Source organism: Marmota flaviventris, chromosome 9 (genome assembly GCF_047511675.1).
Source record: "Marmota flaviventris isolate mMarFla1 chromosome 9, mMarFla1.hap1, whole genome shotgun sequence".
In the NCBI taxonomy this organism is placed as follows: Eukaryota; Metazoa; Chordata; class Mammalia; order Rodentia; family Sciuridae; genus Marmota; species Marmota flaviventris.
Window position 1 is genome coordinate 6,745,846 of NC_092506.1, and position 17,543 is coordinate 6,763,388.

The window sequence follows — 17,543 nt, forward strand, 5'->3', positions numbered from 1 at the left end:
CCAGCCCAGCCAGGGCGCTAAGCTGGCTATTTTTACTCCCCAAGGGCAAAGTAGTAAGGTCAAACCAAACCTTGAGGTGCTTCCCCCAGAGCCTCCCTACCAAGGGGAGTGGGGTATAGGTGGTAAAACAACCACAATTTCAGTACAGGTTTACCTTTACCATCTCTGCAATGCAACATTTGATCCAAGTACCTGCCCCTGATCTCTGTGGCAGCCCAGTGGTTGTGGTTATTTTAGTCCATTTGCAGAAGGGGCTAAAAGGAGACGACTGAGGATCAGGAGTGTTTCACAGCCATCTCTTTCATTGGGAAACAGCTTTATTTACAAAACAGGTCTAAAATAAGTACATGAAATGACTGCAGGGGAACTGGTTCTTAGGGACCCATGTATGAAGCTCAGGCATCCAAAGAGCCTAAAAGAAGTCTGGCTGTGTGAAGAAGACCTAAAATTTGAACTCCTTGTACTTCTTACTACCCCCACGGCTGTCCTGGGGCTGAGCTTTTCGTTTCTTTTGCTGTAGGAAAGGAAAAAAAAAAAAAGTTATAACAGGTTAAACCACCTCATAGCCCAATCAAGAGGGGCCAGCCTGATGGACATGGAAGTTGTGTGAAAAACACCTCCCTTTCAGACCTGATGATCCTCCCTCTCAGATCCTTTCCTTTCCTGTGCCTCAGTGTCATGATCCTTAGAGAAGACAACCAACTGGAGAATTTTAAGGAAGCCAGGCAGCAGGCACTGAGTGTGCCTTCACTCTGACCACTAGAGGGCACAACTCCACAGGAAAAGGCATACCCTGCTCCCTAGCTCTCCCCTCCCTGCTTCAGTCCACTAGGAATTTTCACCTTCTGTTTGGCAGCATGCTCAGCTACCATGTCGCTGAAATCTTCCTTTTCCACTTGTGCCTGCTGCTCCCGCACATGCTCCTCATACTTCTGGGTCATAGCCATGGGGTCTAACTCCAACTCCTCAGGTGCCAGGGCCACTTCTACACCTTGTAGCTCAGGGGCGGGGCCCTTCCGACTCATAACCTAGAAGAAAGATTATTATCTCCAAACATTATTATCTCCAAAGAGTCTCAGAGGCCCTAACTCCCCCTTCCCCAGCTCCACAAGCAGTGTCCTCCAATGCTCACCGTGGACATGTCATAAATGTGAGTCGATCCCATCATGGCTCCCCCCACGGTGGCTGTTCTCTTCTCAGGCAACACAGTGAATAGCTGAGGTGTCTCACTTCTGCAAAGGACAATGAAGTCAAGCCCAAAAAGAGACCAAGGGTCTCCAGAAGGGGAAGCAAAGGAAACATAGGTGGTACCTCCACCCAGATTCTGAGATACCTGGGTATATAGCCTCTACCATTCATGGAGGCCTATAAGAAAGGATTTGGTTGGGGGATGTCTTGGGACACAGCACTGATTTCAGGGGATACAGTTAGAGAGGTATAGAGACTGAGCTAAGGGGCCCCCTGAATCAAGTTAGGGGATCAGAAAACAGGCAAAGGCGGCTAAAAATCAAAGAGGCCAAAAGCTTCCTGGAGAGAGTGGTGCCTGGTTTTCTAATGTACACAACTCACATTTGCAACACTTCCCAAGGGCACAAGGGCCATCCACCACCAGTCTCACAACCTAACTCAAAAATTATACTCAGAACACAATAACAAATCTACCACTGTCACCCCAGACCATGTTGTCTCCCACTCTTCTGGAACATGATTTTCTTTTCACACAGCAACCAGAGTAAATACCTTAAAACAGAATTCAGATTCTTCCCTTTCTTTGCTGAAAACCCTGAGGCTTCTTAGCCACACACAGTGAAACACACCTATAATCCCAGTGACTTGGGAGGCTGAAGCAAGAGGATCCTAAATTCAAGGCCAGCCTTACCTTAGGAGACCCTATTTCAGATCTGAGGATGTAGCTCAATGATAAAGTGCCTCTCATTTCAACCCCCAATACAAAAACAAAACAAAAACCTAAGGCTTCCAAACTTCTTAACCAAGACCTAAAGGTCCCCAGCCCAATCGCTTCTTACTACAATTCTGTCCACAATACCCTTCTTTGTTTTTCTTCCTTGAATATACAAAGCTTGAGACTTCTGCTTCCTGACAAGAGAAGCAGGAATTGGATTTATCCTCCTACCTGAAATAACCAAAATAGGCAAAATACATGAAATGGTGGTTTTCAAGATATTAGAAACAGAGCAAAAGAAACAAATAAGGTGAGCCCTTTCTACTGCCCCAGCATACTGCACCAAGAGAGCTGTAGTATAAAAGGGAGAACAAGGAAGGGAGTTGTGATAAAAACCAAAGGTCCAGAATGATCAAGGCAGCCAGGGTTTGCAGGACACAAATGGAGACTGAAGAAGTCCTCTTCAGGTATTTGGAAGAGTGATGAGGAGCATATGCATGTGAGGACAGGGAAGAGCCAATCCAAAAATATCAGAGGTAACAGTACCTGCTGCTCACTCAGGATAAGGAATCATGATGATTCCTACCAGATAAAGGGAAAAACCTCTGGATTCACAGGGCTTTCAGCATACAAAAGGGTCTTGGGCATCCTGGTGGGGAGGACTACTCACAGCTCCAGTCCTGCTAAGGTCCTCAAAACAAGACCTTGAAGGATTCATCTGTTTGCAAATAACTATATGCCTGATCAAAGCTGTAAAGGATTAGAGGAACATGAAAATATCTTGGGCCCTGCATGAAGACTAGCAACCAATCAGAAATTACAAAGCATATGAAGCAAGAAAATACAACCTCTAATGAGAATATCAATCAACTGAAATCAGTCCAGAACTGCTGATTAACAAGCAAATACATAAAATGTTATTCTAAGTGTATACTACATGTTCAAAAAGCTAAATATGAGGTTTAAAATATATAAAAAGACCCAAATCAAACTTCTGGAGATTAAAACTCCATTAGATGGATTAATGTCAGAATAGAATATATAAATGCGGAAGAAAATAGCAAACATAAAGACCCAGCAGTAGAAACTTGCTTAAATGTAAGAAAAAAGAGAAATTCTTATAAAGTGAATTCTTTATAAATTCTTATAAATGCTACAAGAGACCATTATATATACAATTGGAGTTGCTAAAAGACAGGTGAAAAAAGGGGGCAAAAGGAGAAATAACTGCCAATTATTTCCCAAAATTTATAAAAGCTATAAATCCACAGGTCTAAGATGCTCTACAAACCCCTAGCAAAAAAACATGAAAAGGGGCTGGGGCTATAGCTCAGTGGCAGAGCACTTGCCTAGCATGAATGAGGAACTAGGTTCAATTCTTAGTACCACATAAAATAAACAAAATAAAGGCACTATGTCCATCTATAACTACAAAAAATTAAAAAAAAAAAAAAGGCATAAGGAAAAAAAAGCACATCATACTCAGATTGATCAGAAGGAGAGATGAAGATAAGTTTAAAAGGGCTGGGGTTGTGGCTCAGTGGTAGAGTGCTCGCCTAGCATGCATGAGGCGTGGGTTTGATCTTCAGCACCACATAAACATAAAATAAAAGATATTGTGTCCACCTAAAACTAAAAAAATAAATATTTTTTTAAAAAGATAAGTTTAAAAGCTGCCAGAGAAAAATGACACATCACAAAGAACAAACAGTAAGCATGACAGCAGTTGTTTCATCAGAAACTACGTAAGAAAGATGATGCTGGAACATCTCAGAAGTACTGAAAGGGAAAAAACGCCCTGTCAACCTAGATTCCTACATGCAACAGAAATCTTTCAAAATCAAAATCCACAAAAATGAACCTTTTAAGACTACAAAAGCAGAAGGAACGCTGACCAGTAGACCCACATCAGAAATGTTAAAGGAAACCCTTCATACAGAAGGAAACTAATACCAGACAGAATACTGAATAGACAACAAGAAATCAAAAAACTCTGGAGATGATAATTACAAAGATTCATATATAATTCTTACTAAAAGATAGTGGACTACTTAAACAAATATAGTAACTATTTAGCACAGGATTTACAACACGTGTAAAAGTGAAATGTACAACCACACAAGGTGGAAAGGATAGAAATGGAGGTACACTGCTCTAAGGTTCTCAATACCATCAGAATTGGCATAATATCACTTTAAGGTAACTATGTAAAGCTGGATACTATAAACCCTAAGACAACTACTAAAATAACAAAACAAAGACTCACAGTTAATAAGACAACCAAGGAGGTAAAATGGAATCACAGAAAATAATGTTCAATAATCTTAAAGACAAGAAGAAAACAGAAAGAGGAAACAAAGAAGAGGACAGACAAAAAAGTCACTTAATGTGTCAGCTAGGCAACCCAGAGGCTAAAGGGAAGTGAAGGTCCTCCTTTTGTTGCCTGCCTGGTTCCCTCACCCATCCATTGCCTCCTCAATCTTCTTTTTCCTCAGCTCAATGAGTTCAGGGGTCTCCATTCCAGCTGGAACTGATGAGAACCCTCCAGGAGTGATGAGGCCACTGTGAAGAAAGAAGCGCATGAGTAGAGAAAACGACCCCAAACCAGGCTACCGGGGGAAGGCAAACTCTATCACCCCACCTGTCTGCAGGTGTAATAAAGCCAGTCTCATCTGGTTTGTCTTCATCACTTTCCTCCTCTTCCTCTTCTTCTGAGGACTCTTCATCAGATGGCTCCAGTTCCCCCCAAGGGGTCCGATCAATCTCTTCTTCTTCAGTTTTGGTCTGAAAGACATCACTCATTCATTCAAAAAACATATACAAAGTAGCTATGATGTGCCAAGCTTTTGTAAACTGAAGCCACAGAAAAATAAACAGACAATAATCCCTACCTACACGGAGCTCACAGTCCAGTGGGGAGTTGTCTTACAACTCAGGAAAAAACATGCACTTTTTCAGACTGAAACTTCAGAACACCCCGTTCCCTGATAATGAAGGTATAGGCCAATTCTCTCTAACCTTCATGGCTTTAAGTAAAACAAGCTCACCAGATCACAGCCCATACCTGAAATTCAGCAGCATTGGTTCCAAACACGTCACCATAAAGCGGTTTCCCAGTCTCATCTACTGGGGGTTTGCCCCAGCCACCAGCATGGTACCCAAAGGAACAGCTCTGCAGGAGAGAAAGCATAAATCATTTCCACTCACCAGTTCCAGGGAAACATGCCAAAGCCCTAGAGAAAAGTCATGCAGCAAAGTATGGAACTCATATTTGGGAAATCTGAAAATTGTGATGCAAAATAAAATCAAATTTTATAAAGCATTAGAAAGCAAAATTAATAAGCACCAAACTCTGAAGGCAACAGAATGGGGACAGGAGGCAGAGTATGCTAAAAATCTCCTCCTTCAGGGTGATGTCTGTGCTGCCAAAAATTGAAACAAAAGACTTTAAAAATCAGGACTCCAGGACTGGGGATGCAGCCCAACATGCATGAGGCCCTGGGTTGATCCCCAGCACAACACACACACATACAAACCATGATTCCAACTTCTTACTGATTTTTCCTAATTTTGGAAAGCTGGCTTGGTTAATATCTACTTCACTTAGGAGACAGATAGTTTTATCTGAAGTTTAACAATGACACTTTTTCATTTGACTCTGTTGTCTGTTAATACTTTTTAATTGATGCTTTTTATTTTGAAATGATAAATGTTGTGCCATTCTTGAGATAAAATTACTTCTGTCTTCCACATATATATCAGAGAATCATCTGGAAAGATGATCAACAAATATAATCAAATCTGGTTATTTTACACTGGTGCAATTGTGGTGTATCTGTTTTCATCTTTGTACCTGTCAATTTTGACTAAATATTTGGCGGGGCGGGGGGGGTGGGGGTGGGGGAAAGCCCCATCCCCAGCCCTATTATGTATTTTATTTAGAGACAGGGTCTGAGTTGCTTAGCACCTCGCTTTTGCTGAGGTTGGCTTTGAACTCGCAATCCTCCTGCCTCAGCCTCCCAACTGCTATGATTACAGGTGTGTGCCACTGCACCTAGCTTGACCAAATATTTTACAATAAACATGTCATATATTTTTAAAAAACAAAAACTGTTACTATTTTTCTCTCTCTTTTTTTTTTTTTTTTTGTTAAACACAGTAGTTAAAGAAGGAAAACAAACAACCATCCCTCAGTTAAAATATAGACAGCCAAGAATGAAAGTAAGCATAATACTTACCTCGGGGATTGGCGAATTCAGCCCAGGGATTTTCAGGTTGGGGTACGACGGGGGTGGTCCATATCGCTGCATGGCAATCAGCCAAGGGGGAGGGACCTTGTGAGCATTCTACAAGAAAAAGAGAATAGGCTACTACCTGCCTAACCTAAGCACTCTCCTTTCTGCCCCAATTCCCACCCTCTTCCCTGCCTCCCCAACCAGCTAACCAACACTCACTGGTCCTACTGGCATCCCCAAGGAAATCCTCAGCTCATCAGACAGATCTCCTGGCTTTTTCTCCTTCAGTCGTGTCTCAAACTCCTTCCCCTGAGGAAAAAGCATAACATGCTGTACTAGGGATGCCAGACACACAATGGAGCCTCAATGGCACAGGGACAAGAGACGGGAGATAAGAAGTCCTAATCCGCATCAGATACAAAATCCCGTGAGGGCCGCCTGGTTCCCACTTGGATTCCAGCTACCATAGGGAAAGGAATAGAGGCCAGGCTGTCACTAACCCATTGTAAGAACAGGGCCAACTTCAGACCTGCTTTCTCATCTGTGAAATGAGGACATTTGACAGGCTGATCTCCAAGAACCTTCTGCCTCAGACATCCTATGAAGTCTGAGGCATGATATTTCAAGGACAAAAAAATAAAAATAAAAAAGGGCTGCAGATATAGCTCAGTTGGTAGAGTGCTTGCCTTGCATGCACAAGGCCCTGGGTTCAATCCCCAGCACCAAAAAATAAATAAATAAATAGATAGATAGATAGAAATTTTTTTCCCGCTCCCAATATTAAGTTTCTCAAAAATATCTGCCACTTGGCCCCTCTGTTGTAAACCACCCACCACAAACTATTATTATCATTTCAAAGACATGATAGAGCCAGGTACAGTGTTGCACACCTCTAATCCCATTGACTGGAGAGTTTAAAGCAGGAGCATTGCAAGTTTGAGGCCAGCCTGGACATCCTAGTGAAACATTGTTTCAAAATAAAAAAGGTTGTGGGGGATATGGCTCAGTGGAAGAGCACTCCTGGGTTCAATCCCCTATACCAAATAAAAAGACATGATCTGCATCTTTCCTTCAAGAAGGATCTCATTTTAAAATCTCAAACTCCATCTCTGGGAAACCAACTGTGAAAGCCCTTCCAATCAACAGGTACAAAGTCACAACCCCAAGACTGAGCTATGTATGCATCCACAGCCTCTTCTCTAACCTCATAGTACAGGTCCCCATGAATGGTCAGCTTTGGCTTGGTCTGCCACTTGAAGAAGGCATCATGCAGTTTCTGATAGTCGATGTCAATCTTTCCCATCTTAGGCCGAACCTTCTCTCTCATTTTTGACTTCATGGTTTTCTGTTCTTCCTGTGGATAATGGCAGTATTCATGAGTTGACAGGTAATCACCAACTTCAACTCTTGGCAGAGGATCTGGCTCCCAACTCCCAAAAGAAGTCAAGAGAAATCTCATTTATCTCATTCTGAAAGTCTCCAAAATCCTTCCTGCTCAAAACCCTCAAAATTACATAATTTGTGGCTGGGGATGTGGCTCAAGTGGTAGCGCGCTCACCTAGCATGCATGAGGCACTGGGTTCAATGCTCAGCACCACATAAAAACAAAATAAAGACATTGTGTCCACCTAAAGCTAAAAATAAATATTTTTTTAAAAATTACATAATTCAATGAGCTCAGTGTGACTCAGTGGCAGAGCACGTGCTTAGCATGTTCAAGGCCCTGAGTTCAATCCCCAGCACCAAATAAATGAATAAGATCACACAACCCATACTGAAAAAAATAACATTTAGTATATGAAATCAGCCTCCACTTTGTATGTCAATAACTATTTTTTAAACCATCTGATCAAAGAGACAGATCTCAGTAGCTGCCTCTGCAGAAGACCAGGAGAACAGAGGTTAACTGGAAGGCAGTTTCACTATGTATTTTGGCATATCCTCCAGTCTTGCACCAGAGGTAATTAGTACTTATTCCAAGTATTAAATAAAATCTTTAAACCTAAGAAGCTACAAAACCACTGTGAGTCTCTAGCCACTAAGTACATCAGGGAAAGGAGTCACCACGTGAGCTGGCAAAGTAAAAGCAGAAGGGGAGAGGAGGAGGAAAAGAGCCGCTCAAAACAGAGGCCTAGCCTGGGGCAGGACAGCCGTTCCAAACAGACTTGGGGTCTGCTCCCCAAAGTCCCACCCCTCCTGCTTCCTGCCAGGTGTACACAGTGCACCTATATAGTGTCAACTTCTAAACTAGAGAAAGGATTAGACTAGTAACGAGTAGGTGTGTTTCGAAAACCTGACTCCAGTTCTGAAGCTGACTGCTATGAAGGACGTGGGTGCCTAAGCACAGGTTTGCACTCCACCAGGGCCCTCACCTTCTCCTGGAGGGCCTCCCGCATCTCTTGGATGCCTGTGCGTTTGATGAAATCCGGCAGCTCAAAGGGGGGCTTCTCAATGCCCCGTTTGCCCTGCAAGTACTTGCGCTTAAAACACCAGTGACGTGGCACAGGCACTGAGTTTCGAGTGGCCTTGAGATGAACCAAGAGCTTGGGGTCCTGGGCTGTCACATCATGCATCTCCACAACATCAGGCCGAGCCACCAGCTGGAAAACACACAGCAACATGTCTCTAGAAAGTCCTATCTGATGTGAGGGCCATGTGGCTGCGACACCAGTCAACCCTGTGATAGCAAGGGTTGATCCAGCTCATCTGGCTGGCTACATTGGTGTCCCCTTCCTCCTTCTGAAGTCCATGATCTTGCCTGAGAGAGGAGGACCATTCTTGGGTCAAGGTATACGAGTAGCTACTACGTGGCTAGAACCTCCAAACAAGACCTCTAGAAAGCACCAGCCCTTAGGCTTCCTTTTTCTTCCAAAGGACCATATCCAAGTCACCCAAACTTTCCCACAGGGTGAAAGGCGTGCCTCACATGGGTCTCCAGCCAGGATCCAGGGCCTGCTGGGTCATCTCAGGTCTCACCTGCTTGAGCTCAGCCACAGTGAAGCGATTCATTCGGCGCAACTTTTTCTTGGACAGCTTGGGGGCTTCTGGCTTCTTTTCCTATGACAGAACAATCCCTCTTTTGAGCAGGTGGGAATCCCCACTTTCATAAGCCATGAACAACCTGCAGAAGTTCACCATGGTCCCAGAGAAGGCTAGATGCCCCCCCAACCCCTGTTCCTGTTCCCCGCCAAGGAAGGATGCCCTGACCTGCTCATCATCGCTGCTGTCATCATCGCTATCCTTATGCTCTTCCTCGAAGCCCTTCTTCTTGGGGGCTGTAGAGTTCTCCATTTTGTCAAGTTTCTCTGGCTCCTTCTCTTTCTCCTTCTTCACATCATCGGTGAGCTGAGGAGGCAGACATTGTGGAAACCCCACCTCTCAAGAGCCAGCCCCCATCCCATTCCAGAACCCTGCACTGAAACACCACCTCCTCAGCCCTGTCTACCAGCCTGTCCGACTGCCCCCCAACCCCGAGTGTGCCGCTCTGTCTACCTTGAAGGCTTCAAAAATCCTCTTGAAGAAGATGAAGTTGGGCTCATAGATTTCGGGTTCTTCAGTAACATACTCAATCTCAACATCAGCAGCAGGGGAGTCAGAGCCTCGGGACCGGGCAGAGTCTTTCTCCCGATCCCCAGAGCTCTCCGAGGATGCTGCCCGCACACGCTGGGGCTTTTTCTTCTTCTTTCGGTTTCGACGTTTCCGATTTTTCTATCAAGACAAGAAAAACCAACTCAGTCAGAGAATCCAAGCACCTTGCCCATCCCTACTCTAACAATAATTCAACGCTCAGTCTTTCCCCAAAGAGGCAATCTCATAAAGCAGCCATAAAGAGGCCCTGGGGACAGAATCCCAAGTTCTGCCTCTCTCAAGCTGTGTACCTTTGGTAAGTTACTGTACTTCTCAGAACCTCAGCCTTTTCAGTGTAAACTGTAGGCATGCACAGATCTGAGAACTTAAAGGGATTTATGGGAATGAAATGAAAAACATCTGCAAGATGTTTAGAACAAGAATTGAGCCAGGCATAGTAGTACATGCCTATAATCCCAGTGGCTCAGGAGGCTGAGGCAGGAGGGCTGCAAGTTCAAAGTCAGCCTTAGCAACTTAGTTAAGACCCTATCGCAAAATTAAAAAAAAAAAAAAAAAAATTAATGGAATGGGATGTGGCTTAGTGGCTAAGCATCCTGGGTTCAATTTCTGGTTAAAAAAAAAGAACAAAAATTGACACAAAACATCAGAAGATACTATTTACTGAACACTTACAATTAGTTTACTTTGGTACCTGAGCCCCATCTCCTGGCAATACCTCCAGACCAGCTCCATCATATACCTCTTTTTTGGATATGGACACCGTGTCCTCCTCAGTCTCTGATGCTGACTGGCCCAGGGATGAGCGAGTGTCTGTTTCCATTTCCTCTTCCTCTGTCAAGGAGAAAGGAGAAAATCAAGAAGAATAGTAGAGGATAGGAAAGGTAGCAGAATACAACAGTTACTAATATGGCATTATGTAAAAATGTGGATGTGTAACCAATGTGATTCTGCAATCTGTATTTGGGGTAAAAATGGGAGTTCATAACCCACTTGAATCTAATGTATGAAATATGATATGTCAAGAGCTTTGTAATGTTTTGAACAAACAATAAAAAGAAAAGAAAATCAAGAAGACTTGATTTTCTCCAGTGCCCTTGCCCTGCCCAGAGTACCTTCACTCTGCCAAGAGCCAGTAACTTTCTAAAGCCTCCTCAGGGAGGGGACAAAGAGGATGCAGTCATAGCCTGCAGCTTCAGGACCCACCAATACACTCACCTTGCTGAGAGTTCATCTCTTCCTGGCGGCTCTCCTTCAGCTGCAGAATCTTTTCCAAAGCCTGAGGGATCTTGGGTCCCACTGAAGGATCATCCATCTGCCAGACAACCAGTCAGAGGGGCTGAATCACAGTGCTCTTCCTCCTCTGACTTTCACCTCTTATACTACAAAGGCTACCAGCTGGGTGACGTAATCAACAGACAGTGGGCAGGACCTCAAAACTCTGACCAGAAATGCCTTCCAGATCCCTCTGCCCTACCCTAAACATACTCTAACCAATGTGGCTTTCCCCTCCCACTAAGACCTTAAATCCACCCCTGCAATCTTCTCACAAAATCCTCTAAAATCCTAAAATAGTCTCCTTCCAAACCTCCATTCTACTGTCCCTAGGAAGGAATCATTAGTCTCACCTCTCTATTCTCATCTCCAGGGGGCGGTGGGGGACCACGAGGCCGGGGAACAGGAGCCCCCATGGGCAAAACAGTAGGGGTGGGACCCACTGGGCCAACTGGAGCAGCCACTGAAAGAAAGAAGAAAAGAAGTCCGATGTCAGAAGAGACAAAACACCTCTTAAAAAATGACCTCCAGAGCTGGGGATGTGGCTCAGCAACAAGAGCACATACCTGGCATGTATGTGGCCCTGGGTTTGAGCCGCAGCACACACATTAAAAAAAAAAAAAAAACTACTTCTTTCACTGAAAGGGTGATGGTTACTCTTCAAGGCAGAGAGTGACAAGTGACAAGGGTGCTTTTGGAGTGTTAGGAATGTTTTAGTTCTTGGTCTAAGTATTGGTTGTTACGGGTGTATCAATTTTTTAAAATTCATTAAACTGTACATTTACTATATAAATATTTTTTAAATGTTATACATACAGTTGCCTCTTGGTATTCATAGGGAATTTGTTTCTGGAACCCACACAAATACAAGGATGCTCAAGCCCTTCTAAAAAGTGGTATAGTATCTGTATGGCCTGTGCACATTTTTCCCACAAGCATCCTTCCATACACTTTAAAATCACCTCTAGATTACTTGTAACACCTAATACAATGCAAATGCTACATGAATCACTTTTCTACAGTATGTCTTGGGAATAAAGATAAGAAAAAAAAACCTAAACATGTTCAGAAATAAAGTTTTTGTTTTTTGTTTTTGTGGTACTGGGGATTGAACCCAGGTCCCTCTGCCACTGAACTACATTCCCATCTCTTATTTTTTATTATGAGATAAGGTCTCGTTAAGTTGCCTCAAATCTGCAATTCTTTTGCCTTAGCCACCCAAGTAGCTAGGATTACAGGTATGCACCACCACAGCAAATTATTTTAAAATATTTTCAATCCCTAGTTAGTTGAATGCTTTGATGCAGAAGCAGCAGATATGGAGGGCCCACAGCACTTTAAAAAAAAAAAACTTGTGTATGCCTGTAATCCCAGCAGCTCAGGAGGCTGTGATAAGAGGATCACAAGTTCAAAGCCAGCCTCAGTAACAGCAAGGTGCTAAGCAACTCAGTGAGACCCTGTCTTTATATAAAATATAAAATAGTCCAGGCGCAATGGCCCACACCTATAATCCCAGCGGCTCAGGAGGCTGAGGCAGGAGAATTGTGAGTTCAAAGCCAGCCTCAGCAATGACAAGGCACTAAGCAACTCAGTGAGACTCTATCTCTAAATAAAATACAAAACAGGGCTGAGGAATGTGACTCAGAGGTCGAGTACCTTGAGCTCAATCCCCAGAACACCCTCAAAAAAAAAAAAAAAAAGTCTTTTTTAGGGTCTGGAACTATAGTTCAGTAGTAACAGGGCATGCTTAATATACACAAGGACTTAGATTAAATCACCAGCACCAGGAAAAAAAAAAAAGTTTTTTTGAACCTTTTAAATTACCTTCCTTGTTCTTCCTAGTCATTCCAGGTTCTTACCTCGAGGACCCAGGGGAGTGCGAACACCAATCTGACCCATGTCTTGTGGGGCCCGAGGGACTGGGGTGCCCATCTTAGCAATCTCCTGCTGTCGTTCTTGCTCCAGTAACACGGCTGCCTACAGGAGGAAAGCAGGAGTGGAGACCCATTTGAAAATGCCAAATGTAATCTTTTAGCCAGGTAATAGGCCTGAGAAGAACAAGGAGGAAACACCAGGTTCTGACATCCCCTCTATCCTTGCACTTCAAGACTAATGATCAAAACAGAAGCGCCCTCATATCAAAACAAACAATCCCTGAGAATAACACCAACGAAATCCCCCGGAAATTTCTGGTTCCTAGAAGAGAATTTAGTGTTTAGCTAAATGCAGCCTTACATTTCTCAGTGAGAGTTTTCTTCTCCAAAAATTCTTTAGAAAGAACTATGAATTCTTTTTCTTCCTTTCTTCTTTAAGTACTAGAGACTGAACTCATGGGTGCTTTAGCACCAAGCTATATTCCCCAGCCCTTTTCACTTTTTGAGACAAGGTCTAAGTTAACTGAGGTTGGCCTTGAACTTCCCAAGGCTGGCCTCAAACTTGAAATCTTCTTGGCTTAGCTTCCTGAGTTGCTAGATCACAGACATGTATCACCATATCCAGCTGAATTCTTTCCTTAGAAAATTCTTACCCCTTAATGTTTGCCAAAGTCTGGGCAAAGCCAGTACTTCATGTGTATTTCCATACCTGCAGCTTTAAATCCTTATTTTCCAATACTACTGAGTATCCTAATGGGTAACAACTGACATAAGAACAAGGAGGAAATACCCAGGTTCTGACATCCCCTCTATCCTTGCACTTCAAGCAGAATATCTTTTACATCATTCCCAAATTTATATGCATCACATTTAGTCTAAATCCCATACAAAGGACTAAATTAACCCAGAATCCTCTCCAAGGTACCTAAAATTATATAAGACTGGTAAGAGTCAATAAACCTTTTGTGTAATAGGCCACTGAATTTTTAAATATTTTAGGCTTTTGGGCTATTATATGAACTATGTTTTCTCTTCTTGGTTTGAGGTTCTTTTCTTACAACTCTTTAAAAATATAAAAATAATTTTTAGCTCACAGGTCACTCAAAAGCAGGTTCCAGGTTGGTTTGTCAACACCTGGACTATAGGAAAAATGGAATTCTTTGGGAGATACTGGAACATAGTTGGGGATGAGGTAGCCTCCACAGAAAATTTGAGTGATGCACCTCATTTTGGACACTAAACACTAAATGACAGCCTATAGACTGGACCATGAGGTCAAAGATTAGGGGGAGGGGTATTACCCGCTTCTGCTGCTCCAAGAGCTCATGTTCCTTCAATGAATGATCTCCCTGCTTAAAAAAGAAAACAAGCTCATACCAGCACCAAAACCCCCCAGGCCAATCTGCCACAACTTTTTGCTTCCTGTGGTCCTCTTCCAGTCCTGGACCTATGTTCTAATCTTTGTCCCAGATCGTCCCAAAAGCCTTGGCCCCAGGATCCAGCTTTCTGAGGCTCCACTCCCCCTTCAGGGACCTAATGAAGCCAACACACAGGCTTCCACCTGCCCTACCTGCTTGGCACGCTCCTCTTGCTGCATCAGCAATGCCGCCTGCTGCTGTGCCAGCTTCAGCCTTTCTTCTTCTGATAGAGCCACAGGCTCACCCACACGGAGAGGAGGCGGGGGCCCCAAATTTGGCGGATGAGCCATAGGAAAGCCAAGGCCAAGGCCTGGTGGAGGTGGTGGGGGTGGTGGAGGGGGCTGCAGAGGAGGAAGTCCCATGGGCGGTGGTGGCATGGGAATCCCAGAGAGCTGTGAAGAAAATAAGACCATAAACTAGGAAGCATTTATCTATTCATGCTGCAAACATTTGTTGGGATCTACTGTAAGGTCAGGCACCAGTGATCAAAAGGAGGCAGATTAAAAACAGATGAACAAGGCTTTATTGAGAATCACTCCTAGGGGGTGATCCTCCAGTCCAACAGAGCAGGTCTAGGAGAATCGCATCCAGGCTCAGCCCCATTGAAATTTTATTGGGCTTAGGGCAGAAAGGGAGGGCTTGGGACAGGAAAGGGAGGTTTTTAGACTCCCTTGTCCTCCTGGGGATCTTGCTGAGAATCATGTCCTTCCAGAATTGGTCAGGAGACCCCGCTGATTGACAGGTGGTTATAAGGCACCATCACTGCTTGTCTGTCACCTGATTGGTTCTTTCACCTGCATGGGTTGTCTAGTGCTTTGTTCCCTTAGCACCTCAAACCAACCTAACATCTACCATAAGCCAGGTGCTGGGATTCAAATTCTAGTAACATATTATTCCATAAAAGAATGCTCCATAGCAATATCATGAGAAGAGAACCAAAGAAAATTATCAACTCTTTTCTCAAAAAAATATCATGAATTCAGATTCTGCATTTAATTTCAGAAGGTTCAAGGATGCTTCTAAAAACCAACTAGGAACTTCTTACTCCACACATAGAGATCAATAAATCCCAGGTGACAACCACTGCTTTGGAGGAGAAGCAAATCCTGGATGCGAAGAGATATGGACTTAAATAAATAGAAACCAGTGCATCGTGGCATCACAAACCCCAATGGTTTACTAAAGCAAAGAGTATATAATCAAATCAAGAAATCATCCCTTAAAGTTTCATTGAATAACATGGAAGTTACCCCTGGGGGAGCTAAAAAGGTGATTGCTTCTGTATGGGGGAGAATCAAATCAGGCTTATAAGCATTCAAGTTGAATTTTTTTTTAATATTTTTTTTAGTTGTAGGTGGACACAACACCTTTATTTTATTTATTTTTATGTGGTACTGAGGATTGAACCCAGTGCCTTACATGGGCTAGGCAAGCAGTCTACCACTGAGCCACAACCCTAGCCCCTCAAGTTGAATTCTGTTTTTGTTTTGGATACCAGGGATTGAATTCAGGGGCACTTGACCACTGAGCCACATCCCCAGCCCTATTTTGTATTTTACTTAGAGACAGGGTCTCACTGAGTTGCTAAGCACCTCGCTGTTGCTGAGGCTGGCTTTGAACTCATTCTTCTGCTTCAGCCTCCCCAGCCGCTGGGACTACAGCGCCCAGCTCTAGTTAAATTCTGAATGACGAATTTGAAGGAGCAGGTACTAGGGAAGGAGGCAAATATCAGCACCAAAAAGGGAAACAGAGCTCCCAATTTTGTCATCTCAGGACCTCCTTATCCAATCTGCTAGATGCATCCCCACTATAATGCATGAAGAGAGAAGGAGCTACTCTAAGCAAAAAGGATCCCATTCAAGTGAAACAATATCCTTACCTGTGCTGACATGGGAGGGGGAGCAGCTTTGTCCCCATCCTCCCCTCGCAAAACCGGTCGATTCAGCACAATGCCAGTCTGCAAAACAGAAAGGAAGGCTCTAAATCAACTCAAGAGGAGCTGTTACACTAAATAACATTCTCTCCCTGTCAGTCAACAAAATTTACCCAACGCCTGTCCGCCAGATTTGGGGCAGGGCGTTGGTAAGAACCAATGCAGACAGAAGCGATTACGACAAAGCAGGCAAAGACAAGCTCTGCCAAAGGTCAAGCCCCTGCTCGCTGTGCCTAAGTACATAACGAATGAAGACCCAGAGCTGAGGGGTCTTGAAGGCCTCAACCTATCCTGAAGTCCCGCCTCTAACACTTACCTGCCGGGTGTAAGTCTGTAGCCGCTCCACCAGCTCCTCGCGACTCCCTGCAAAGCAAAGCACAGGATCAGTAGGGTAGGCCTGGCCCCCGCAGGCCCCCAGCTGCCCGCCTCAGCCCCACGTCCCGGGTCTCCCGGGTTAAGGGCTAACCCGCTTCCCCGCAGGCCCACAAAGCCCCCTTCAGACCTCCCCACGCTTCTTACCCTGGATCGGAGCTCCGATCTCTGCCAACTTGGCCTGAAGCTCCTGGGCAGCCCAGGCACCATAGTGCCCTGGAGGTGGTGGCGGCGGCAGCTGTAACTCCCCTTTGGGGGGTTCGGGATGCTCGGCCGCCATCTTGGCCACAGGAAGCCGCGCGACCAACCCGGAAGTTCGGGCCAGCCTCGAGTCCTAATTCCCGGGACTTCCGGCAGCGACGTACGCCACGTCCCCTCCGTGGTTGGAAGACAGCTAGGATTGAGGCCCACCCCCTGCCGTCCGCCGGGAGACGTGTTTCGCCACGCCCGGGCCATGGGCGGCCCCGTCCCGAAATTTTCTGGGAGTTGTGGTCCGCGGGTCGCTGCCTCCGGGTCCACCGCCTGCTGAGCCAACCTAAGCTCCGGAACTCCCTTGTGGGGCGACGGGCGGGGCGGCGGGGAGTGCTGGTCCTGGCCCAGGGCGTGCTTTCGGCAGTTTTGCCTGCCCCAGCGTGGTCAGTCTTCCGGCCCCACGCCCGGGTCTGGCGTGAGAGGCCTGGGCTTTTACTTCCCCAGGGCGTCCCGAGACACTTTCCCCTGCGGGCGCCAGCGGGAGATTAAAGCCGATGCCTATGATAAAACAGTGTCTAACTGCCCGCCCACCCCTGGCGCAGGCACGGATGAATGGGCTGAAAGGGGATCGGAGCCGGGAGAGAAGCGGGCCTGCGGGGGCTGAGCTCCCACGAAAAGCGACACTAAAACCCCCCCTTTTTTTTTTCCACCTTTCGAGCAGCCTCGAACGTCTTCTCTGCCAAGCCTTCTTCCCGC

General features: G+C 45.0%; 1 protein-coding gene across 2 annotated transcripts; it reads right to left on the reverse strand.

Annotated features, from left to right (window-relative positions):
- Window positions 1–299: 299 nt before the first annotated feature.
- Sf3b2 (splicing factor 3b subunit 2) lies at window positions 300–16,910 on the reverse strand. Of its 2 annotated transcripts, XM_027944397.3 has the most exons (22): window positions 16,743–16,910; window positions 16,540–16,586; window positions 16,170–16,247; window positions 14,443–14,682; window positions 14,174–14,224; window positions 12,858–12,975; window positions 11,352–11,461; window positions 10,942–11,038; window positions 10,466–10,557; window positions 9,631–9,846; window positions 9,346–9,483; window positions 9,115–9,195; window positions 8,511–8,738; window positions 7,343–7,492; window positions 6,358–6,447; window positions 6,142–6,249; window positions 4,968–5,075; window positions 4,545–4,687; window positions 4,364–4,465; window positions 1,133–1,232; window positions 843–1,028; window positions 300–514 (listed from the first exon to the last, which is right to left on the reverse strand). In XM_027944397.3, the coding sequence occupies exons 1-22, from the start codon at window positions 16,873–16,875 to the stop codon at window positions 443–445; spliced, it is 2,688 nt and encodes an 895-aa protein (XP_027800198.1). In that variant the 5' UTR covers window positions 16,876–16,910; the 3' UTR covers window positions 300–442. The 2 variants fall into 2 exon arrangements, with proteins under 2 accessions (XP_027800198.1, XP_027800199.1); XM_027944398.2 differs by lacking the exon at window positions 14,174–14,224.
- Window positions 16,911–17,543: the final 633 nt, after the last annotated feature.

What these genes read in the sequence shown, in the direction of transcription:
- Sf3b2 (XM_027944397.3), bottom strand. Translation starts at nt 16,875, where the DNA reads ATGGCGGCCGAGCATCCCGAACCCCCCAAAGGGGAGTTACAGCTGCCG. An exon ending in CTGGAGATGAGAATAGAGAG is followed by an intron (nt 11,039 to 11,351) that starts GTGAGACTAATG and finishes GTTGTCTGGCAG; the next exon opens with ATGGATGATCCTTCAGTGGG. An exon ending in TGAATTCGCCAATCCCCGAG is followed by an intron (nt 5,076 to 6,141) that starts GTAAGTATTATG and finishes TCTCTCCTGCAG; the next exon opens with AGCTGTTCCTTTGGGTACCA.